We start from the raw sequence: 27,020 nt of genomic DNA, 5'->3' as shown, positions 1-27,020 counted from the left end.
ACGATCAAGGGTTACAGAAGTATGTTGGCAGCGGTTTTCCGCCACAGAGGCTTGGATCTTTCCACCAACAAAGATCTACAGGACCTCCCTAGGTCTTTTGAGACCTCAAAGGAACGTCGGTTGTCCACTCCAGGCTGGAATCTAGACGTGGTCCTAAGGTTCCTTATGTCATCAAGATTTGAACCTCTCCAATCAGCCTCTTTTTAGGACCTCACATTAAAAACTCTTTTCCTCGTGTGCTTGACAACAGCTAAAAGAGTAAGTGAGATCCACGCCTTCAGCAGGATCATTGTTTTCACATCTGAAACGGCTACATGTTCCTTGCAGCTCGGTTTTTGCTAAACGAGCTTCCTTCACGTCCTTGGCCTAAGTCGTTCGAGATCCCAAGCCTGTCCAACTTGGTGGGGAATGATCTGAAGAGAGTACTTTGCCCAGTTAGAGCTCTTAGGTACTATCTAAAAAGGTCTTAACCTTTACAAGGACAATCAGAAGCCTTATAGTGTGCTATCAAGAAACCTTCTTTTCCAAGTTCTAAGAACTCAGTTTCTTACTATTCAGGCTTCTGATTAGAGAAACACATTCTCATCTGAAGGAAGAAGACCTTGCTTTGCTGAAGGTAAGGACACATGAAGTGGGAGCTGTGGCTACTTCAGTGGCCTTCAAACAGAGCCATTCTCTGCAGAGTGTTATGGATGCAACCTATTGGAGAAGCAAGTCAGTGTTCGCATCATTCTATCTCAAAGATGTCCAGTCTCTTTACGAGTACTGCTACACCCTGGGACCATTCGTAGCAACGAATGCAGTAGTAGGCGAGGGCTCAGCCACTACATTCCCATAATCCCATAACCTTTTAACCTTTCTCTTGAATACTTTTTATGGGTTGTACGGTCGGCTAAGAAGCCTTCCACATCCTTGTTGATTTGGCGGGTGGTCAATTCTTTCTTGAGAAGCGCCGAGGTTAAAGGTTGTGATGAGGTCCTTTAGTATGGGTTGCAGCCCTGTATACTTTAGCACCTTTGAGTTGATTCAGCCTCCCAAGAGGAACGCTGCGCTCAGTAAGGAAGACGATCTTATTAAAGGCAGAGTAACGGTTCAAGTCGACTTCCTTACCAGGTACTTATTATTTCATTGTTATTGTGGATAACTGATTATATGAAATACGGGATACTTAGCTATCCTTTAATCTTGTACACTGGTTTTCACCCACCCCCCTGGGTGTGAATCAGCTACATGATTATCGGGTAAGTTTAATATTGAAAAATGTTATTTTTATTAGTAAAATAAATTTTTGAATATACTTACCCGATAATCATGATTTAATCGACCCTCCCTTCCTCCCCATAGAGAACCAGTGGACCGAGGAATAATTGAGGAGGTGTCAACAAGAAGTACTTGAGTACCTGGCCACAGGTGGCGCGGGTAAGTACACCCCCTTCTAGTATTGTGATAGCTGGCGTATCCCTCCATAGAATTCTGTCGGGCAACGGAGTTGACAGCTACATGATTATCGGGTAAGTATATTCAAAAATTTATTTTACTAATAAAAATAACATTTTTTGCTTTTTCTTTACAGTGTGTGTTTGGAAGTTGGCCTCTACCATTATGCGGAAGTGCCCCGGATTACCTGACCGCCCTTGTGGTATATATATGTCGGAGGGCGAAACAGACCCTCGCACCTTATGTCCGTTCTGCAAGGGCCAACGGTGTGATAGAGACAAAGTATGTAGTGAGTGTAGGGAGTGGTCTCCCTCCCAGTGGGAGAGGTTTTCCCGGTGCCGGAAGAAGAAGTCCAAAAGGGATCTTTCTCCTTCAAAGGTTTCCTTGAAAAAAGAAAATTCCAAGGACTCTTCTTCCGTAGCCCGAACCTCCTCCGAATCTCCCGCTCGAGCGGCCTCTTCCGAGAGACCGTGGAGTGGTAGCGTAGGCCGTTCTTTTGTTGACCGACCTCGGGGTTCGGGAGAGGGAGTTGCCTCCCATAGCGAGGCAGCTCCTCCTCCTCCCTTGGGGGAGGATTTAGCATTTAACACTGTTGCTAATGAGGATTTGTTGCAGCTTTGGGCTTCCTTGGGGCTTAAAGGCTCGCCCTCCAGGGAAACCCTGTTTGACTTAATCCAGTTGGGGGCTACTGTCAAACAGTCACCGGTGGTAGCAGAGGTTGACCCTCTGTCTATCGTCGACGTTGTTGTGGCAGGGGCCTCCGACGAGTTAGGTCAAACCCCTGCCTTGGTTCCTGATGCAGCTGAAGGCTTAGTTCCTCCCTCCGAACATCCTTCGAGGGAGGAGCTAAGTCCTGCGGTCTCTCCTGCAGGTGATTCTCCCCCTCGTGGGAGTTCACTGACAGAGACTCCTCTTCGAAGGACTGATGATGGTCTGCCTGCCGCCCCCAGAGGACGTATCCGTCGGAAGGCTCGCCCTCCTCTTCGCCGTAGAGGCCTTCCTTGTCCTCACAAGGGAGTTAGGAGGCCCCTCTTCGGCTCTTCTCCGTCGCAGTCCCCCGCAGAGGATCCTCCTCGCTGTGCACCGACCGTTGCAGTTGCATTCTTGGACCTCTCTGCCGATTGTTCTCCTTCGCCTGCCAGACCTTCGGACCTGCCGTCTCCGTTCCTGGCTGCTGACTCGCTTTGGGCGCCCACGCATCCCGTTTTCCAACGGGCACTGGTCCCTTCAGGGCAAAAGGGGCTTTCTCACAATGTGAGCAAGTCCCTTAAGCGGCAGGTATCCCCTGCGCTTCAACGTTCTCCTGCGCGATCGTGCGCAATTGCGCGCAAGCGCTCGCCTGCAGTGAAGCCCTCTCTACTCAGAACTTCATCCTCGGAGACAGCGCCCCAGAGACCTTCTGCAGCTGAGACTACTCGCCATCGCTCTCTTACTCTCCAGCGCTCTCCTGCTGGCCAGCACTCACCTGTGCGCCAGCGCTCTCCTGCTTGCCAGCGCTCTCCTGTTCGCCAGCGGTCTTCTCCTTGCCTGCGTACAACTGCGCGCCCTCATCCTGATGCGCGCCCCGCGCGCCCACGATCTCCTGCTCGCCAGCGTTCGCCTGCACGCCATCGTTTGCTTGCGCGCCCACGATCTTCGGATCTGGGCGCAAGAAGGAAGAACCAAGTTTCTCCTTCTCTTCAGCGTTCGTCTATGCGCCATAGGACCTCGCCAGTTCGTCAGCCATTGCTTACGCGCCATCGCGCGCAGACACCAGATCCTGCTGTGCGCCCTCCTGCACGCCCACGCGCTAGGGGTAACACCCCTGCGCGTGGGCGCTCGCCTAGAGCTCGCCGAGATCCTGCGCGCCCACGCGCTCGCAAACAATCTCCATCGCGCGTGCAATTGCTTGCACTCCCGCCTGCGCTTCCTGCTTCTTCAGATCGCGCAACTGCTCGCCATCGATCTCCTTAGCGCCCATGCGCTCCATCGCCTACGCGCCATCGCTCGCCAGCGCGCCAACGCGCCCTCTCGCCATCTCTGAGATCTCCTACGCGCCCGCGCGCACCCTCACCTGTGCGCAGTCGCTCGCCTACACGCCTTACGTGCTATTGTTCGCCTGCGCGCCATCGCTCTCCTGCGCGCCAACACTCGCCCGCGCGCCCACGCACACCCTCGCCATCATCCCCGCGTGCCCACGCACACCCTCGCCATCATCCCCGCGCACCCATGCACACCCTCGCCATCATCCCCGCGTGCCCACGCACACCCTCGCCATCATCCCCGCGTGCCCACGCACACCCTCGCCATCATCCCCGCGTGCCCACGCACACCCTCGCCATCATCCCCGCGCGCCCACGCACACCCTCGCCATCATCCCCGCGCGCCCGCACGCGCTCGCGACCGATCACGCTCGATCCCTAGCGCGTTTCTCATCGGGAGGCACAACGCGAGCTACCGCGCGAGCCACCACGTGAGCCACCGCACGAGCCACCGCACGAGCCACCACGCGACCCACCGCACGAGCCACCACGCGAGCCTACAGGAACGAGAGCAGCCAGGTCATCCTCACGTTCCCCCCCCCTGCAAGCGCAGACCAGCGCGCTCGCAGGAGGGAGGGAAATCGCCATATGGGTCCAGGAACCAACCTTCCTCTTCTTCCCTTTCCTTCCAGGCAGGTCCAGCAGTTGTGTCTACTCCAAAGGATCGCCCGATCCCCTTCCCTTCAGAGTCAGAGGGAGTCTCTGACAGCGCTGCTGTCAGTAAGCAGCCATGGTTTGGATCCCTCATCAGAGCTGTTGTGCAGGCTGTCAAACCTGCCTTCGCTGAGATGGGTCTCAAAACTATGGCGGCTCCGACCCCACGGAAGAGAAAGAGAGGAGTAGAAACCGTGGTAACTTCTCCGAGAATCAAGCTGGCTCCTCGGACATACTTGAGGAAGGCTCCCTCTCCCCCCCCAGACGTTTTCTCTCTCTCCCATGGACGAGCATTTTCCGCCCTCAGGGGAGTCTGACGAGGTGAGGCGTTCTCCCATCGCACTAATGGGAGAAACCCCACCTCGCGCTGGAGAATCGTCCCAGGTGGGAGCAGAGAAGAGCCCTCAGACGTCGTTCTTGGAGTCCTGTATTCCTCCCAGGAGAGAACCCAAGGATTCCAAGACAGTCCCCAAGTCATCCTCAAGGATCCGTCCAGAACCTACAAGACCCGCGGAGAACGTCCATGTGTCCCCCCAAGAAGAGCCTTTGGGGACGGGAGACTTCGCTGCCAGTTCTCCAGGAGGGGAGCCACAAGAGTCAGAGCATACCTTCTGACAAGTCCTGACCCTGATGAGGCATTTCAACTGGATTCCCGATCCTGAGATTCCTCCTCGCGAGGGCAAGGACACGGTCCTGGACTCAGTCTTTGGCACTCAAAAACCCACTAAGGCCAGTGCAGCTTTGCCCTGGTCCCAAGGTGTGAAGAGTGCCAGGGATAAGGTCAAGGGCCAGCCCTCCGAGCTCGCCTCCTCCATCCATTCCACGGCTGGCAACAAACTCCTCCCGCCTCCTCGCGTCCAACAGAGGAGGTACTTCGAGATCTTGGAGGAGGCTTGTTTAGCTCTTCCCCTGCACCACTCTGTGGAAGAGCTTACCAAGGGAGTCCCTCTTGAGAGACACTCTAGCTGGCAAGTGACTTTCTCGGCGACTGAGATCATAAGCCAGGAGAAGGTCGCAAAGTGTGCCATGCAGGGTACTTCGGGGCTTGACATCTGGCTGGGATCTCTTGGCATCCTGTTGCGATCCGAAGATTCGTCTAAGGAGAGCACCAGGTAGGCCCTGGAGACCTTCCTCCTCTCGGGCACCCGCACCATTGAGTCTCTGGCCCACCAAGTCTCGAACTTATGGGCCAACTCAATCCTGAAACGTCGTGATGCGGTGGCAGAGAGGTTCCACGCGAAAGTCCCAGCTGTTGAGGTCAGCAGGCTCAGACATTCTCCCCTTCTAGGGAAGAACCTGTTCGAGCCTAAAGACTTGGAACAGGCAGCCGAGAGGTGGAGGAAGTCCAACCAGGACTCCCTCCTTCATAGGGCTCTTACATCAAAGCCCTATAAACCTCCGGCACCTCAACACCCTGCCCGTCCAAGACAACGAAACCGGCTGTGGCAGCGAAGGCAACGGTGTCGAAGCCCTTTCGAGGATGCCTTCAAAGTTGCGCAGACAGGTGGCAGCAACTCGGGGCCGATTCCTGGATGATTTCTGTAATCAGTCAGGGATATCGCGTCCCGTTCATAACATCTCTACCTCCCCTGACAGCGGATCCAGTGTCGTTGAGCTCTTTTGCCATGGGATCGGCAAGGGGCCAAGCCCTACGGGCAGAAGTCCAGAACATGTTAAAGAAGGGCGCTCTCCATGAGGTCGTCGATGGTTCCCCAGGCTTCTTCAGTCGACTCTTTCTTGTAAAGAAGGCGTCTGGAGGCTGGAGACCAGTCATCGACCTATCAGCCCTGAACAGGTTTGTCAAACAAACCCCGTTCAGCATGGAGACGGCGGACACGGTCAGACTTACGGTGAGACCACAAGACTTCATGTGTACACTTGACCTGAAGGACGCGTACTTCCAGATCCCAGTCCATCCGTCTTCAAGGAAGTACTTAAGATTCAGCCTAGACAACAAGATCTACCAGTTCAAGGTGCTGTGTTTCGGTCTCTCCACAGCACCTCAGGTATTCACCAGGGTGTTCACACTGATTTCTTCGTGGGCACACAGGATCGGCATCCGTCTCCTCCGCTATCTGGACGACTGGCTGATCCTGGCAGACTCGGAGTCGACCCTTCTTCGACACCGAGACAAGCTTCTGTGACTCTGCCAAGATCTAGGGATCATGGTAAATCTCGAGAAGTCTTCTCTGCTTCCAACTCAACGACTGGTATATCTAGGCATGATCTTGGACACCAATCTCCACAAAGCCTTCCCATCAGACGACAGGATAGCAAGGCTGAGGAGGGTCGCAGTTCGTTTCCTCAGACGAGAAGAACTCCCAGCACAATCATGGTTACGTCTCCTCGGTCACCTTTCTTCTCTGGCCCGTCTAGTTCCAAATGGTCTCCTCAGGATGAGATCCCTGCAATGGCAACTCAAGTCCCAGTGGAGTCAAGGACATGATTCCCCGGACATCTTGGTCCCTATGGGTCCTGCAGAACGGACGGATCTTCAGTGGTGGGTGACAGACGAAAACCTCCGAAAAGGAGTGGATCTTCTCGTCCTCCCCCCGGATTTGATGCTGTTTTCGGACGCCTCATAAAAAAGGGGGGGGGGGGGGCCCACGTTCTGAACCACAGGACCTCAGGCCTATGGTCAGAATTAGAAAAGTGCCTCCACATAAACCTACTAGAAATGAAGGCCGTATATCTGGCACTTCAGCAGTTCCAACATTATCTGGCGGGTCACTCCGTGGTGGTGATGAGCGACAACACCACGGTAAGGGCTTACATCAACAAACAGGGAGGTACCTTTTCACAGCAGCTATCCCATCGCTTCATTCCAGGCAAGAGTAATGTGCTCGCCGACAGTCTGAGCAGGGCATCTCAGATAGTGAGTACCGAGTGGTCTTTGGATCGTCTAGTAGCCAACAAAGTCCTGACTTTGTGGGATTCCCCAACGGTGGATCTGTTCGCGACAGCCTTGAATTTCAAGCTCCCGCTGTACTGCTCCCCAGTCCCGGACCCCAAGGCACTCTGGCAAGATGCCTTTCAACAACGGTGGGACAACATCGACGTCTACGCCTTTCCCCCATTCTGTCTGATGAGAAGGGTACTCAACAAGACCAGAATATCGGTCAACCTTTCAATGATCTAAATAGCTCCGCTATGTCATCACGCAGTGGTTCCCGGACCTTCTGCAGCTCCTGACGGAACTCCCGAGAGAACTTCCTCCTCGACACGAGCTACTCAGACAACCATATGCCAACATCTTCCACAAAGCTGTAGCATCGCTACGACTTCACGCCTGGAGACTATCCAGCGTCTCCTCACAGAGAGAGGCTTTTCGCAACTAGTTGCGGAAAGGATGTCTCGACACCTGCGAAAGTCATCCGCAGGGGTCTACCCGGCAAAGTGGAGAGTCTTCTGTGGTTGGTGTCGTGGAAGGGGTATCTCTCCACTTGATGCTACTATTCCAGCAATGGCGGAGTTTCTCGTGTATTTCGGGAAGAAATGCGCCTTTCAGTCTCGGCAGTGAAAGGCTATCGCTCAGCCTTAAGTCTTGCCTTCAGGCTCAAAGGAATGGACATTTCCTCTTCGCTGGAACTTTCTCTACTCATACGAAGTTATGAACTTACCTGCCCCCAGTCGGAAGTGAGACCTCCATGGAACGTGGTTCGAGTCCTCAGGTCTCTTAAGAGGCCTCCTTTCGAACCATTACGCCCGGCTTCTGATCGCCACCTGACTTGGAAGACGGTGTTCCTGCTTGCTCTAGCCTCGGTTAAGCGAGTCAGCGAACTTCATGGTCTCTCGTATGACATCGCCCATTCAAGGGGATGGGGGGAGGTAACGTTCAGATTCGTCCCTGAGTTTGTAGCTAAGAATCAGAATCCAGGAGTTCCGGACCCCCTGTTCGACTCCTCCTGGATTTCGAGTCTCCGTTCTGTAACAGATGACCCAGTCCATCTCCTACTGTGCCCAGTAAGGAGTCTGAGGCTCTACCTTAAGAGAACAGCTGCAATTCGTCCTCGGGTGCAAGCATTGTTCGTGAGCACAGGAAGGACGAAAAGGAGGGTCACTAAGAATACAATCTCAGCTTGGATTTGCAGGGTTATCCACCATTCCCTGAATCCTGACCCTCCTCCGTCACGTCGCCCTAGGGCACATGATGTCAGGGGCATCGCTACATCCCTAGCATTCAAGAGAAATTACTCTGTGACGCAGGTTCTACAAGCAGGGGTTTGGAAGCGTCAGACGACCTTCACAGCCCACTACCTGCAAGCCGTGACACACAGGAGGCTCGATACGTTCTCTATCGGCCCTGTGGTGGCTGCACAACAGCTGGTTTAAACCTCAGGCTCCTTAATGGACAAGTAGCAGAAGGTTGAGGGCATTGTTACCCGGTTTTAGTCTGCATGAATGAAAAGGTATGCCTGGCCCTTATTCTTTTCTTCATTCTCCCCTCTCTTGGGGAAAGCAGCATCTTGGGTTCTCTGCACAGCTGACCTCAAACCACTGCAGGTAAACCATGTTTCCTTGTGTTCCTAGTATTAAGTTAATACTGTCACGTCCCCATACCCTTATGAGGTGGTATTGGGATTGTCCTAACCTAGATTTCCGTCTAAAGGACTCCAGGTCAACTTCCTAGGACGAGTCACACTTCACTCCTTCACACACTAGCTTACGTAGGCCGCGGTCCTTGCAGAGTAAGGCACTTGCGAGGTGCAGGGACCCCTTATCTTGAGTTCTACACACTCAGACACTGAGTCCCTGGGCAAAAGCCAGAGCCAGTACAGCTGGGACTTACCACCCTACCTAAGGGTTAAGTCACCCTAATTAAATAGCGTGGTTTGTATTTCGGTTACGGAACAAATGACAAATTTGTAGATAATTTGTATTTTTCCTAACCATACAAACTTTAGCTATTCAATCAAACTTGCCCGCCAGCCCTGTCCCCCGGGAAGTCCTACCTCTAAGCAAAGTGAGCTCAGCACAGGTGTGTGTGTGAGGGGGGGGGGGTAGCTAGCTACCCCTCCCCTACCCCCTCACTAACTACCGGTGGAGTAGTAAACCCTCGTTAAAAATCTAATGGCTTGTCATTTCAGCTACGCCGAAAGTAATATTCTAATTAAATAGCTAAGGTTTGTATGGTTAGGAAAAATTCAAATTATCTACGCTATTTATAGGGATTATCTTACGGCGCAGCTATAAAGTTATCCAATAAGACTTTAATGTGAGGTGGCATGAGGAGGGTAGGGGATTGGCTGGGGGTACCCAGCCACTTATATCTACTCACACATCGGTGAACTACGTCACTTTTTTCTTTTGGCTGATAGAGATCGAATATGTCCGCTCTCTCCTTTTAAGGCTTGGCTATAAGACGGTATGGCTTTACGCTAAATTATTTACTTTTTAGATGTGTGTGTTCTTTGAGGCTCCCATGCGTACCTGTCCTGGGCCTGAAGGGCGCTTCTGCGGCACTTGCATGTCCTCAGTTGAGACCCACCCTCATTCTCGATGTCCAATCTGCAGGGGGCATTGCTGTGAGCAGGGTTTGCCCTGTGACGAGTATAGGGAGTGGCTTGCCTCCCAGTGGGAGAAGTTTGGGTGCCGTAGGAAAGAGAAGTCCAAGAGAGAGATCTTTCCTCGGGGACTTCCTCAGGGGCGAAGAGAACTCGGGCTTCCTCTTCCCGCACTCCTAGACCTCTTACTGAAGCTCCTCGCCTGTCATTCTCCGGGGGAGGGGTTGGCAATCGAGTAGAAGCGCAGACCAGCTTAATCCCTGACAACCTTGGGGTACCGGGGTTGTTGTTGCATCCTGTAAAGGAACCCCTATACTTCTGGCCTCCGGGAAGCCATTTTCTCTTTCAGATGTGCTGGAGGTGTGGCCAACCCTTGGAGTATCTGAACCCCCTTCCAAAGAAGCTTCACTTCAGCTTCTTCAGTGTGGCGCTTGGCAGGATCCTTCACCTGTGTCCCTTATGATCGCCTCTGCTGCTGCCGAGGCGTTAGCTCTTTGCGAGTCCTAACTCTCGCCCTCTCCTGACCCTTCCACGTTGTCTCGCTATCATTGCTCCCACTCGCCCATCTGACAGTCTCCTGCCGACAACAAGTCCTCCCGCCATCTTTGAACCTCGTCATCCCTTACCCTGCTTTGGTTAAGTTCCAAAGCGGGTGCACTATTGCTTGTGTGGTACCGTAACTGAGACTTCAACTTTTGAACCATATGACTTTCTTAATAATAATATTTTAATTCTTTAAGTTTCTTATTTAACAATAACCATTCCATTTGACATAGGGTATTTCCCCTATATGTCACTCAAGAACCACCTAAATATTAAAAGATATCTCTAATTTTTTATATACTTGTACATTAATCATCCTAGAACACAAAACAAGTAAAAAAAATTGAATATGAGTAATAAAAAGGTAGAAAAAAAAAATTCGGGGGGGAGGGTCATTTGACATAAGGTATTTTCCTCATATATCTCTCAAAAACCCATATAAGACCATCAAAATATACATAATCAAAACAAAAGTAAAGTTCAGTAATAGGAAATTGTAAAAATAACATGAAGTTTGTGCTCTTACCTCACTTCTGCAGGCACCTCGAGCATGTTTCCTAATAATGCCGTGAACATACGCATTTCTTGCACTGCATGCAACGTGTAGAGGATTTCCTATTTGAAGAACGAGGACACAAAAACCATCTGTTCCTTTTCTTCTGGCTAACATCACTTTTCATCCCAGTCACTATCTACTGGAAGTTCAGGGTCAACATTAAAAACAGACCCAATGCAGTACCTCAGCACCCTGAGCAAGGTCTTTGCTTGTAGTCTAGAAACAGCCCATCTTCTTGTTAAATAATCAACTACTTGTAATCCAAAGGCATGTCTTGACAATGTGTGGCCCCCTGCATTTTGTTCTTGATGCATGATATATGCATTTGTAGATATCATATTGATGTTATTAAAAAAAAAAAACACAGAGGCCATCTTCTGCTGGCTCTAATGCAGGAAGTATTAGCACAAAGCTGGTCAGATGTATCAACACTGCCTTTAGTGGCATTGTAGAACATTTGTGTGTCTGTCTTGACCTTCTCAACCATGGAAGGTCTATGATGGATGGTAGTTAGGAGCTGCACCCTTTTTGTCTTGCTGGCTTGGTGGGAAATCAGCGTGACATTCTTTTCATAATGGTACATGGCAACAGACTTTCTCACTTTGATTTTCATAGTAGATAGTGGTTTGGGGAGGTATGGCTTATCTTTGATGGTTCCACCAAAGTCCAGACCCTTCTTCATTAGAGGCACTGCACCTTGGAGAGAGCTAAGCCAGTTGTCACTTGCCACCACTGTACCATAATGTAGATATGGGGCAGTCAGTTACATGATATAATATTCCCCATGTGTTTTGTAGGTTGACAAGTCCACAGTTCCCTTGTCCAGGTAGGGCATAGCATTGCATAGGAAATGTGTTTTAGCATCACACAACATTACTATCTTCATGCCATATCTATAAAACAAATGACTAATTAGTAAAATTCTAAAATAATAGAACAAATATACACTAAAATGACAGGTAAGTTGATCTAGGAAAAATTAAAACTAATACTAATATTAAAAATAATGAGTTATTATAATACCAATTATGATAATAAAATGTTGTAATGATGATAAAATAATAATAATAATGATAATAATAATAATGATAATAATAATAATAATAATAATAATAATAATATTGATGATAATAATAATAATAATAATAATAATAATAATAATTATCATTATTACTATTATTATTATTATGATAGCAATAGCTAAAACAGTAAAAATACTTACTTAGCAGGTTTGTTTGGGATGTACATCTTGAAAGGGCATTTCCCACGGAATGGCACCAACTGTTCATCAATGAAAAGATAAGGGTCGGGTACATGGGCATCCCTGCAGGCACCAACAAATCTTTCCCACAGAAGGAAGTCAAATCTTGCTTTTTTCATGATGCTCCTGTAAAGGGAACATCCTTCAAGTGGAGGAAACACTTGTGGGACAAACACATGATTGTCATTCCTGAGACCTGTCATTACAAGGATGCCAATCATAGCCTTTAGCTCTCAGATGTTAGTGTCCTCTGTAGTGGATGTGTGGATCCTATAATTATTTTTAAATGCCAAAATCCTGTCATTAGTGAACACTGCCATTGGTGCCAACTCCTCATCTGGAATGAAGAGGTCAAATAACTCATGGGAGTTCCTCATTTTATTGGCAGTCTCTGTCAATTACCAAGATGGCACTGCGTTGGGGCTGGTGATTTTGGCCAATCGAGGATTGGGATCCCGATGCCAAACATTTCCATCCCTTGCCCTATATATGTCCTTGTCATAACGAGCAATTGGGGAACCATCATCATCACGTAAAGGACCTCTTGCCCCTTTCCTGCTCTTCAGTTCATTTGGTGTAAGAGATAGCACTGGAACTGGGGTGGCACTCGTTGAAGGCACCTGGGGTGGCACTCGTTAAAGGCACTAGTGTGGCACTCGTTAAAGGCACTAGTGTGGCACTCGTTGAAGGCAGTGGGGTGGCACTCAAAAAAGACGGGGGATGGGGGGGGGTTGCCACTGATTGCTGGCAAACAGATGGAACTTGTTGATATCACCTGGGCGGCATTCACACAGGTTTGAAAGTTTATTGATGTCCCAGGTGCCTGCAACATCATTTGCACCGAGGTCCCCTCATCTGAACCACTTGAGGGAATGACCCTGGCACTAAACTGTACATTGCCAACTGACACTACTTCCAAGGGCAATGATAAAAGGCACTGGGTTCACTTGTGGCTCTTCAGGCACCACCTGTTTATTATCACAAACACTTCACTTTGTTTTTGATGAGAAGGGGTCCTTCCCTGACGGGCTCCTGAAAGGGGTCAAGGTCAAAGTCATTGAAGGGTCATCTACATCGTCGTCGTCGCATGGTACAGACATCTTAACCTTTTTCAAAGGGAATTGTATCCTCTTGCTTTGAAAACAAGAAGAAAGAGGAAATGGAGGCTCACTTTTGCGAAGAGGTGCTGGATGGTGTCGAATAGAAGGAGCGTGTTGAGCGGGAAAAATTACTTACACTTCCCTGGTCGATGGTGTCCACCTTGGGCACGTCACCATATTTCTGATAAAAACACGTCTCCCCAGCACACTCAATATCACTAAACTCACTAAGAGATTCCAAAATCTCATCGAGTCTCTTCTCAGAAGGGAATTTCTTTGGCATTTTGCCAAACTAAAAAGTTGAAAAATAAATTGTTAGTTTTCCCCTATTTACTCGAACATCCAGGAGCCTAACACAAAGATGGCAACATCACTGCATAGCGAAAAGATTCACCAATGTTCAGTGAAAATTTCATTAGCTTTCATAAATATCACTCTGAGATATTTAGAAAAATGTAAAAGTATAAAAAATTGAAATTTCAATACAGTTTAGCAATGCGGTACTAACCTTGAAACCAAAAAAAACTTTGAAGAGCTGTATCTCTGTGAATATTTGGAGCTCCAATTTGTGTGTCCTACCCGTGTCGTATCAAAACAAAGACTAATGCGGCGCACCTCGAGAACGACGCCATGGACAATGCAACATTCTAAAACCTGTGAAAAATCTCTTTGCGCTTGCCAAATTTGGGGCCTTTTAATGTATACAGTGTTAAAGATCCATAACCTTTTTCTCTGCCCACAGCCAACGTTTCAGTCCTCTTGACCGATGCTCGCCTGCTGTGGATTTTCAATTTAGGAGCGATCGTCAGCCTGTGGCTCGCTCTCCATCTGTTATCCGCTGCGCTGGACGAGACTGGTCGTCTTTTCCCCCTTACCGACGATCACCCTCAAGACGTTCCACCCCTTCTTATGAGCATCGCCGCAGATCGCGATGCAGTGGTTTGCGGACTGTGGCCAGGTGTAGCACACAGACTGCCCGTGTCCGAATGCCGACCACACTCCGTTCACTATACAAAATTATAAAATGGTAAAATACCCAGAAATCTGTGCAAAAAGTAAACAATCTGGGATGAACTGGGTACTGAGCACCACCCTTTGATTTTGTACTGGGCAAGGGGACCCAGATAGAGCTGTAGTTGCTTAATATTATTCTAGAGGTATCAGTCTCACTTATTTTTGGCATTCATGGAGTCCAATATAAATAATGGCAGCATGTTTTCAAGGTAGGAAGATTTTTTTGTACTATATTTCAAGTTATTTGAACATTACAACATTAGGAGAGATAAAAATATCATAAAGAAATAAAACTCTTGATTGGTGGCTGAGAAGGGGACAGAATTATGTAGGAGAAAGAAACGCTTACGGTTTACAAAAATAATTTTTTTTTATTTAATCCATGAGAGAAAAAACAAAAGTACAATAATATGAAAATGCAGGTCCTCAAAACCAGAAGGAGAGACATACACATCTCCAGACAGAGCCTCTTAGGAATTAATCCTGTAATATATAATATACATATATATAAGTATAATTAAAGATCAACATAAGCGTATATATTTGGGCTAAAATCAAATATAATTCAACAGGTTAATAGTTACTCAGATTCTTCTTCTGAGCCAACAGTTCTTAAGTGGTATTTCATTACAGCTACTCCAGAGGCTTTCACAATGCTACAATCCAAAGGTAAATGACAGGACTCAATTCCTGAATAGGTCATTGGGTGTAATGATCTCAGGGCTGACAAACCGCTGAAGGTATTCATTAGAGGACAGTCCACTAATACTACTGCTGCTAGCCCCCATTTTACAGATCCTCTTCTTGTATTGTATGCTGTACACTATTTTTGTTCCGTAACGGGAATACAAACCTACGCTATTTATTTAGCGTTATTACTTTTGGCGAAGCTGAAATGATGAGCCATTAAAATTTAGCGAGGGTTAACTACCCTTACCGCTAGTTAGCTGGGGTATGGGGTGGGGTAGCTTGCTACCGCTCCTGCTCACACACCAGTGATTTAGCTCATTTAACTTTTGGCTCGGATGGAGACCGGTTGTTACCGCTCTTCCTCCTCGCCTATTTTGGACTGCCATTATTTTTTTTTTTTTTGTGTTTGAACTTATTTTCTTTTATATATATATATATATATATATATATATATATATATATATATATATATATATATATATATGTATGTATGTATGTATATATATATATATATATATATATATATATATATATATATATATATCTTTACAAAGAAACTACGACCGATGCTTCGAAAAAATCTACGCGTATGGTCTACGTCGGATGTTGGAGCATGATGTCGGGTGTTGAGACGAAGATTTGATCGAATTTTATGACAGATGTTGGAACAATCGTATGTAAAGGCAACCGTGTGTAGAGGTTTTACTGTATGTATGTGTGTGTGTCTATATATATATATATATATATATATATATATATATATATATATATATTTTTATGCATGTATATAATATATATATATATATATATATATATATATATATATATATATATATATATATATATATATATATATATATATATATATATATATATATATATATATATATATATATATATATACACACACACATACATACAGGGCTGAGGAGTCGGGACTCTGAACATCCGACTCCGACTCCGACTCCAAAAAAAAAAATAAGAATAATTAAATATTTTTATATAATTTTCTTATTTTATGTTGCCTATTAGTCAAAATAGCATTTCATCATTACTAACCTACTAGCCTAGTAAGTAATTGTTTTATTGAAAACATTTCACGTAATTTCTTGGATTCAGCTTTTCCTAGGTTACACGAAACTGTAATCAAAACACCCGTCATATAGATAATGAGTAAATTCTAAGATTATTCATATATGTGCTGCATAAAACTATGAATCAGTAACAACTCCTACCTTTTAAATGGCTAATGGTGATTAAATGAAGAGTTAATCATGAAATAAACTTTAATGTCCAGAGACTCGTGCGTGGAGAGAACAGCTGATCGCATGTATAATATTATTGTTTTGGTTTGGCTTATGGATGAGAGATGGTAGGAGCTACACGTGTTTCCCAGTGACTGCCTTTATTCGAGAGGGTGTTAAAGAAAACGGCGGGTAATATGAAACGTTTTTTGAGCGACTTTGAAAAAAGTGTGACTTAGGATACCAAAAGAGAATATTTCTCCAGCGCAAAAATCTCATTTTTGTGGAGTCGGAGTCGGTGGAATTTTACCGACTCCGAGTCCTCTAGTCCACAAATTGGCCTCAACTCCGACTCTGACTCCCCTGCTCTGCTTACATATATACTGTATATATATATATATATATATATATATATATATATATATATATATATATATATATATATATATATATATATATATACACAGTATATATATATATATATATATATATATATATATGTATGTATGTATGTATGTATGTATGTATATATGTATATATATATATATATATATATATATATATATATATATATATATATATATATATATATATATATATATATATATATATATATATATATATATATATATATATATATATGCAGAAGAACCACAGGGAAAATGAAAATACGAAATATACGATTAAGTCCTGACTAGTTTCGTGATACTTCTTCAGAGGACTGATTTATTGAGAGAGGTTTCTTTACATTTTATAGGGAAAGTAAACGTATGAACATACATATAGAGAATTAGAGAACAATGACACTCCCTTACCAGCTACCTGGGCTGATGAGGTCAGGTGTTAACTGGGCGGAGATCCAACCTCATTAGACACCTGCCAAAAAGGGTCATTTCTGGTGGCGGGTAAATTCTTGTTTTTTACTTTCAGTACAGTTTATTTATATGAAAACACGGTAGCCTTATCTATATAAATACATAAGCAAAACTATTTGTATATGTAAAACATATCTATATATAAATATATAAAAAAAGAGATACATACGTATACACAGACAGGCATTCATACACAAGCATGCATAATACATACATAGACATATACATTCGTGTACACATACTAGTATACATATACAGACACATACATAGACTTACATATAAATTCTTTTTTACACATGATTAACATGTATACATATACATATATATACATATATATACACACATACATACATATACATACATATACACATATACACATACACACTTACATATACATACATATATATGCATATACAAACATACACATATACATATACATATACATATATATACATATACATGCATACACATACATACATATACTCATATACATACATATACACACATACACATACATATATATATATATATATATATATATATATATATATATATATATATATACATACATACATACATATACACATACATACATATACATACATATATACACATAATTATATATACACATACATACACATAAATATATACTGTATATACATACATATACATATATACACATACATACATATATATATATATATATATATATATATATATATATATATATATATATATATATATATATACATTTATATACATACATCATTATTACCATAAACATATAATCATGTATATATCAATATTTATATCTAGCATAACACTATATAGTGCCAATGTACTTATGCATACTATATAAAATAATTGTACCCTTTAATGAATGGTAGCTTAGGTCTAAATATTAATTTCACAGTGACGTTAATAATTCACAATACATTCAGTTCTACATTAAGTGGTTAAAGTTTTTTTTATATACATAGCTTACAAATCTCTTTACATATAAAGGTGTCGAGTTTATACATTCTATGTCCAATATTCAAGTTGTTTTCAAAGGTTTCTTTTATGAAACTGGACTCTATGATGTTTCTTTCCACTAAGTTATTTGAATGAACCAATTTCCCTGCACCTGACCAATTAATCGTGTGATTTTTATCTCTAACGTGAGCAAAGAGTGCATCATCAGCTTGGGCATATCTGTCACTTTTCTTATGTTGTTCAATTCTCTTTTCTAGGGCTTTACCAGTTTGACCAATATAGAATTTTTCACAAGCATTGCATGGAATACGATATACACATCCCTTGGTAATGTCAGGAGAATTCTTTATTAAGGCTGTTCTTATTGTATTGTTACTCTTAAATGCTACATTTACATTGAATTTTTTTTTTCAACAGTTGAGGAATTTCTTTAAAAGAATTACAATAAGGCAGTACAAGTAAATTTTGTGTGTTGTAGTTTTTTCTGTTATCATTACCAAAAAGTCTTTTTTGCTGTTCTTAGTGCATCATCTAACACAGTTCAGGGTACTTCAGTTTTTTACCTATTGCTCTAATCTCATTTATTTCATCATCAATATATTCAGGGCTGCAGACTTGCAATGCTCTTAAAAACATAGAAGTAAATACAGATTTCTTAACTTTGTTGCCTTGGTTTGAGTAGTAATGGACATATGCTGAGATATTCGTTGGCTTTCTGTATACACTAAACTTGAGTCTATTGTTACATCTATGTATGCGACAGTCAAAAAAAGGTAGGGTACAATTATTCTCCAGCTCCATAGTGCAATTTATTGATGGTACCAAACTATTCAATCTAAGAAAAAAGTTATCTAAATTTTCATTTCCTGGCCACGCACATATTATGTCGTCAATATAACGAAACCATTTTACATTATTAGGTATGATGTTATTTAAGATTCTACTTTCAAAAAATTCCATATATAGATTACTCAATACTGGGGATAAAGGGTTTCCCATAGCCATACCAAATGTTTGTGCATAAAATCTCCCATTGATTTCAAATTTACAATCTTTTATACATAGTTTAATTAATTCTATTAAAGGGTTTTTGGAGAAAGGTAGATTCAATTGTCTATTATCTAAGGTTTCAGATAAAAATTCCAATATGTCATCAATAGTTACTATTGATGACATGTTGAAATTGTGGAATTTTTATTCCTCTTGTCAATGATATCTTTTTCTCTAAAATCGAACAATGAATAAGTGAGAAAAATGTACCTAAGTGTAAATAAGTATGTTTGTGAGTTATGAGCTCCCAAAGATTTGCAACAAATTTTCGCTAACTTTCTCAAAGAAATCAAGATAACATTATTAGGATAACTTTTATTGTTTGTTCCTACATAAACTCACCCTAAACAAGGTATTTAAACCCTAAGTTTACTATTACGTATGGCGTAAGGATGTCATGAGTTGTCAGCGATGTCTATTGTTGCTAGTCTTTTAGTTAGCATGTTTCAGTTTTGTACTCTTATTCATATTTCCCTGTCTTCTTGGTTCTTTTATCTTGTTTTCTGCTGACTTTTTGCTCTTTCTATGACCGTAGGTAACACTGGCCTTGCTATAAAGTTCCCGAGGACATTGTAAAAACACAATGTACATACGAACTGCAAGTAAACTAACACATGCATTATAACTTCTATATGTCTTTGGAAACTCTGGCTGCTGTTCTCGTAGGACGTAGATTTTGTTCACCTACCCTCTACCAATGCCTTCCATTTCTGCCAGACGTACAAGATTTCAAAACATAAGTGGAAAAATCGCTATATTCAGTATATGCAAAAATAAACACACAAAGACGATTCTGTCAAACTCAGTCATGCAGACGACACAGTAAGAATGACGTCATCATTTAAAGACTGCTATATCTTCATCGTTTTTAAAAATAATTGACTTTGTTCTTTCTATGATCTTGGGTAACATTGGCCTTGCTATAAAGTTCCCGAGAACGTTGTGAAAACGCATTGTATATACGAACTGCAAGTAAACTAACACATGCATAGTAACTTCTATATGTCTTTGGAAACTGTGGCTGCTGTTCTCGTAGGAGTAGATTTCGTTCACCTACCCTCTACCAATGCCTTCCATTTCTGCTAAACGTACAAGATTTCAAAACATAAGTGAAAAATAGCTATATATATGCAAAAATAAATGCACAAAAACGATTGTCAAACTCAGTCATGCAGACGACACAGCAAGGATGACATCATCATTTAAAGACCGCTATACAGTATCTTCATTATTTTTAAAAATAATTGGCTGGAACTTCTGGAGAGCATGTACGATATGTTTATGCATACATAGAAGCAATAAACGATTTTCGATTTCTGAAAGCTGGTATGTCAAAACACCATGGCGGACGGTCCCCTTAACCCCTGGCAAAGAATTTTATTCTAAGAATCGAACGTATGGCCTTGCCTCTTTATAATCCTGCTACAGTGTTTACTAATGATTCATTTAGATCTCTTGCTATTACTTATAGTAATTATATCTTATCAGAGAGGAAGGGTATACCTCTTAACTTCACGGAGACTTCCTTCCCTCCTAAGGATGACTCCCTTATAAATGACTCAGAATTTTTCATCCGCATAGGAATAAACTACAAATTTAATACAATTTGTATTTTTCCTGGCTATACAAACCTGGGTAATTTATGAAAGATCCCACCTTTACCAGGTGAGTGTTGTGAGGAGGGGATGCAAGCAAATGTTCTCTTGCAACATGCAAATGCACTATGGTTGCCTAGCAACGAAGCATGGTGCAATCAAACCAGTTTTCTTTGATTGGCCAGTCGTAGAATACACGACTAGCAGTAACTCATAAATGACTCAGGTTTATATAGCTAGGAAAAATAAAAATTGTATTAAATTTATTGTGTTTACAATGTTATGGAACGATCTATTCCTTTTGAGCAATGGTGTTGCGCTTTGTCACACATTATTCCGCAAGTGACTGCATGAGCTAACTCGGGGAGCCGTGCGCATACAGAAACGTGTTCACGATGCTTAAGCTCATGTACGAGCACTTACCTGAGTCAGGGAAGTTGCAATTTGATACCTGCTTGAGGGCGAGCAAGTTACTACTGTCAACTAAGGCTGTTTGCTTCACCAGTTGCATGTGATATTCTCGTGGGCACATTCACACCCGTGAGGAGTAGCAAGGGCTACTTACCATCAGTCAGAACCTGCTGATGTTTCTTCGTTCACAAAGGACACTCCATTTCAGTTATTTGATGCCAGGAACTAAATAAATGGGAAAATCGTTTCATTAACACTCTCTCTCAGTTGATGGTTGTATTCCTTTGGGAAAGGCAGGTTATTCCTGAACTCCTACCTTCCTGTAAACCCCAGATATAGGTAGAATGCTGTCAAGGGGGCTCCTCTTCATCCCCATCAGGTCCTCCCTAATATTTGTAGATCGTATGTCTTAAGTATCAAAGGTACTTAGACTCCGAAACTTTGTATAGCAAGTCTACAGTATTTCCTTGAGAGGGAACGATTGGAACTTATTTCAATTTTATTGATCAGGAGCGAAGATCTGAGATGCATTCGCCTCTTTTTCTGAGGGATATCTGTCATCAGGGAGAAAGAGGTCTCATTTACGATAATTTATCGAGGTTCTCCAATTGAGCTCGAACGCAACTAACCATTGAGACTGCTTTTGGATTTTTGGCCTGCCCCAGGGTACCCATCACAGGGGATTCCTTCTTGGAGGTAATTTTCTGTTTTTGTTTATTGGTCATTAGCCTGACTTAAGCAAGCACATAACTGCCTGCCTGACAAATGTGATTGAAGATTTGTCTCAAGCTACTCTTTCGGAAGAAGTTTCTTGCGACCGATTGTTTGCTTGACATCGATCAGCTTAGGAGGTTCGCTGTACTGTAATGCCATTATCCGCTAAGAGATAACTGGTTTTTCCGGTGCTTACCAGTCCGTGGGTGGACACACATGATTATATCCCATCTTAGCAATGGCAGTTTGAGGACAAGGTTTCATCATCACTATACAGAGTCTGTTGCTTGCAACTGATTGCAGGATCGACAGCAATTGACTTAAAATGTTCGTTGTTGAGCAACCTCTCGGTGCCCACGGGCACTTGAATGCTAGTTGGCCTTTAGCTTGAGAGTCATGTGATCCTTGTTTCTCTCAATTGAACCAACCTACCCTTCAGGGCTTTTAACAGATATAATACCCATGCGATGCTTGCTATCCTACTGAGTTTCAGGGAATACTAGGTCGCCTGCCCAGTTTCCGATGGAGTCGTAAGGTAAGACTCTCTTTCACCTGAAAGGGTTGTGTGTATAAGCTGACTCCCAATTCATCGAATCACGATAGGAGCTTTAGTATGCCGGGACCGCGTTCAAAGAAGTAAAGTCAACGGCACCCCCTGCGCTAAGGGAAAGACGAAGTCAGGATCACTCCCACTAGGAAGGGCATCCCTCTCACCTGTCTTGCCAGGAGAGGATGCCACAGATGTAGGGGATAAATGAGAGACCCTAGGGTCCAATCCTTGAACGGTCCTAATCCTTCGTGCAAGGTGACAGGTCCTGCTGCTTTTCTCTCTTACGTTGGCTTGACATTTGGTGATTTTGACCGCTAATTATCACTGGAGTTTATCTGCCAAGAATGTACCCAAAGTTATCCTTTGAGAAATAATTTGTCAGTATAGGGTGCGAGACTTTGGCCTATGCTCAACCACTCAAGTGGTCACAAGAATGTTTCTCTAGTTGCAACCAAGGTTAATGCCAATGCATCTGCCCTCCTCATCCCTCATGTAAGAGGTTGATTCTAGCAGACTCAGAGGCGATGGTTCTCTGACACTGAGTCAATCTTTTGGGTTTTGCCGCATTCTGGATAAAACTGCTAAAATTCATCCTTGCAACCTCCACGAGAACTGGCATATTTAGTAAGAGACAATGTTGCTCTGTCCAATCAGGAAAAATAAGGAATCAGGAAAGCAGCATGGCCCTTACTCAAAGCTTGCTTACTGGGGCACCTGAAATTCCAAGTTTTCTAACTCCCAGCAAAAGTCATAGTTTTAGTGTCCTCTCGTGGTAGCTGTAAACCTTTCGGTATTAGTAGAGATTCTGCAGACATATGAGTCCGATATGATCAGAGTGAAAGAATTTCCTGAGTTGGGAGGTAAGATTACCAACCTCCTCAGGGGAATAGACCCTCTCGTTCCTTATCCATATTTGATGCTCTTGGCAGATACTATGTTCCAACACCTATAGGCAATGCCACACAATTTTTCCTGGATTTCAGTGCAGTGTTGCTGTCTCTTGATCTGTTCTAATAACTCCCTTCTTGCCACACTGTAGTGTGTTTATCAAAGCAATATGGTGGTAGAATAACCAGACAAGGGTATTCTTTGCACAGCATAGAACACCTAGATAAAGATATTCTTTGCACAACTACTTTCTGCCTAACTGTTAGAAGATGAAGTTGGATGTGAGACAACTTGATTTCCCTCTGCAACCCTATTCAGTGCAGGCAAGGAAAACTTCCTAGCTGTCAATCTGAGCAGGCAGACAAGATGTTGGTGTAGGATGTCTCATACCATGAAATTTTTGGAATACTGTTAACCAGTATGGGGTAACTAGGCACCTATATTAGAGTCCCTCCGACATCCAAGGGACGCGTATGCATATTACCCCTCTTTTGTCTGATGAGGAGGAGACTCATTCTTAAGATGGGCATCGATAGATCAGTCAATGACCCTGGTAGCTCCGCAGTGGCAGCGAGCAGAATAGCACCCAGACCCTCTATTCCTGCCTGTAGAGATATTGAGAGAACTGTTCTCTCCCTTTTTAAACTGCTCATACATCTTCACTCAGAAATTCACCATAATCAGGTGTGTCTATGACTTCTCAACTGGAGGGTGTTCAGCATCTTTTCTCTCAGAGAGGCTTTTTTTTGCAAACAATAATGAAAAGGATGGCGAGATAACACTCGTTGGTTGTCGTTCGCCTCCTATCAGGCGAAGTGGTCGATTCGGTAAGATTGAGGTCGTGGAAAGAAGCCTCTCACCTCTCGATATCTCTTTCCCCAGGACAGCGAAGCTTGCTGTACCTCGACCATGACAAAATACTGCTAGGGTTTTATTCTCATTTTTCATTTGAATGGAGTCAACATTTCCTCGATGGAACTCTCTCTCCTCATGCGGTGTCGAGCTTACTGGTCCCCAATCGGAAATTAGACCACATCATATCTCTAGCCAGTCCTCAGATCATGAATTGACTCTTAAGACATTTGTTTTTCCTTCTCACTTTGGCCTCTGCTATGAAAGCTAACGAAGGACGTGGTCTCTTCTATGACATATCCAAACCCGGGAATGAAGGTCAGGTAACACTCAACCTCGTTTCTGAGTCCGTTGCCAAGACAGACTAGACTCCGGCTGTTGCGGACCCGAGGGTTGCTGTTCCTCCGTATTGACTCTCTCTGTACTTTATCCTTTGTCCCAGGTTAGTGGTTACTATGTACTATAAAAACATCGCTCGCATGTAAACAAGCTTTTCGTGAGCACGGGCAGGGTCAAGAGGAGGGTCACCAAAAGTACGATCTACTTTTGGATTCGACAGGTCATAGATTGGGCCTTGAATCTAGACTCCTCCTTAAGATCGTAGACCCAGAGCTCATGATAATAGGGGCATAATTACATTTCTAGCATTTAAAAAGAACTACTCTGTGGCGCAGATATTCAAGCGGGTGTTTGGAAGCGCCAGACAAACTTCACAGCCCGCTACTTGGTAGATGTAATTCACAGGAATACAGGAATCTGAATGCCTTCTCCCAAGATCCTGTGGTGGCTGCACAACATGTGGTTTTAGATACCTCAGCTCCCTTACAAGACAAGTAGCAGTTGTTCAAGGGTAGACATCAACCTGGATTAGTCTAGGATGAATGGTAGAGTGACTGGTCTCTTCCTTCATCTTCCCCTCTCTTGGGGCACAGCACCAGTGGAACTCTGCAATCTGGCCTCCCCCATCTGCAGGTAGAAACTATATTCCTTGTGTTATGTGCGAGAGTTAGCGAGGTGCCAGGGTGCCTCTATTAAGCTTGTGTGAAGCACAGAGTCACATCCTGGGTCATGTTACCAGCTAGTTGGTAAGGACTTTCATCTGCCTTAGGGTGAATCTCCATAGTAAAGAGTGAAATGTTTGTATTAGGTGGAACAAAGGACAAATTTGAAAGTAATTGTATTTACCTAACTATACAAACCTTGAGCTCTTTACTCATACTGGCCTGCCTTCACCTATCCCGCTGTAGGTCCTGTCTGCAATCAAAAGTGATAAATTTCACCGGTATGTATATGAGCCGGGTGGCTGGTCTACCCATGCTAATTACCGGTTGGTCATTATACCTCTCTAAAATGTTATGTTGCTAGTTTCAGCCTCGCCGAAGAAATATATCCATAGTATAAAGCTCAAAGTTTGTATAGTTGGGAAAAATACAAATTATTTTCAAATATGTCATGTTAATAAGTCTTTGTCATCTTTGAAAGACTTATTGTATGTAAGGATTTTTTTACTATTTTACTACTTTGTGGAGCTGTAGGATTTCATGATTATGGGCAACTGTATCAAGAATTTTTTATGCTACCAGCAATAGTATCTGAAGTGATTGAAGCTCATGTATCAGGTTTTTTTTTTTTTTATTAACCAATTTATATGCTGTAAATCTTTTTCTTATATAGGAAGGCTCTTGTAATGACTGGAGTGGACGTTCCAGGTCAAATGCAAATGCTGTTGACCTAAATCGAGACTTCCCATCTCAGTGGGAGTCCCCCTCTGAGAAGGAAATGTATAAGGATCGTCAGCCAGAGACTTTAGCTGTAATGAGTTGGATTGTCAACAATCCATTTGTTCTTTCTGGAAATCTTCATGGTGGATCTGTCGTAGCCAGTTACCCATTTGATGATTCTCGGTAAGTAAATTGTTGCTTCAGAAGTTTTTTGTTTGTTGATAACTAGAATGCAGTGTCATGTTGTTCTTACTTTTTTGTGCTTTAGAATGTTTGTATGTCTCTGAGGTAATTCAATGAATTGAAAAATATTTTTCAAAAGGTCAGCGTTAGTAACTACTGTATATCTTTAGGATAATAAGATGTCTTTTAGCGTTCCATCAAAATCGGTGATGACATACAAAGTTCCTCAATAAAAAGAATGAAAAAACTGCTTGCCCAGAAAAACTATTAAGGTCAGAAGAATGCTTGAACCAAGCCCAAATATTTATAACTCATCAAGCCATAAACCATAAAAGTACATTGTAGTTAAGTAATATTAGCACCACCTGAATCACATTTGTTCCTACACGAATATAAACTACTGTCCTTTTCTGAAGGAGAATAGAAAACAGCGAATTTGGAACACGGCAGTTAAAATTATAACAATGTGTAACAACCGACAAGTAATTACCAAGCGGTAGTGGGGAGGTAACTGCCCCTGCTGATTCACAGAAAATTCTCTTAGAACTCAGCCGTCAGTCAGAGTACACCTCTCTCTGCCAGGAACTTTTTTGGCAGAATTTTACTGATTCTTACATTTTCTTCATTCAAGGGTGTTTGCTTGAGTGATTGTTTCTTCAAGGATGCCTTCCGTTACATGGAAATGTCCAAGAGTGCCATCAAAGACCTGTGGTACTTTCATGAGTGCCCTTAAAGTTGATTCTCATCTGTTGTGTTTTCAGTGCTGAGGGCATACTTGTTCCCAAGTTTCCCCGTCTGATTATTATCGAGAGTGGCCATCCTCTCAGTATGAGAACTATGGCAGGAGGAGCAAGAAGAAGTCTTAAGAGGGTTTTTTCATTTTTGGAGTCATCCTCAAAGTTGAAGACCCAGTTGACTTCTATCCCCAGTACTATTCTTTCGCATGACAGTACTCTCCTTTACTCTCCTTTGGCTTCGTTTGTGGGCCAATGGAGTAAGAGTGGTGGCCATTTAATCTCGGGGCAAGCCTTGGGGCAGGGAGGTCTGTCTGTTTCCCATAGCATAATGGTGGGACCACCTCCTGAGGGGGAGCCCTCGTCTTTTCAGAGGTCTGACGCTCTGTATATGCTGTGGCCCTCCTTAGGTGTCCAAGGTTCCCCTTCGGAGGATAAGCTGCAGCAG

General features: G+C 43.5%; 1 protein-coding gene across 1 annotated transcript in view; it reads left to right on the top strand.

Moving 5' to 3' along the window:
- Window positions 1–27,020, top strand: part of LOC137643134 (carboxypeptidase D-like) — a 194,005-nt gene that overhangs the window by 32,751 nt on the left and 134,234 nt on the right. Inside the window, exon 3 of the mRNA XM_068375984.1 lies at window positions 25,609–25,838. Coding sequence (XP_068232085.1) covers window positions 25,609–25,838 — 230 coding nt within the window. The remainder of the gene's footprint in view (window positions 1–25,608; window positions 25,839–27,020) is intronic.

The sequence above is a fragment of the Palaemon carinicauda genome, chromosome 6 (genome assembly GCF_036898095.1).
Source record: "Palaemon carinicauda isolate YSFRI2023 chromosome 6, ASM3689809v2, whole genome shotgun sequence".
NCBI lineage: Eukaryota > Metazoa > Arthropoda > Malacostraca > Decapoda > Palaemonidae > Palaemon > Palaemon carinicauda.
Note: the sequence above shows the minus strand (reverse complement) of the source record. Positions and strands in the feature narration are given on the sequence as shown.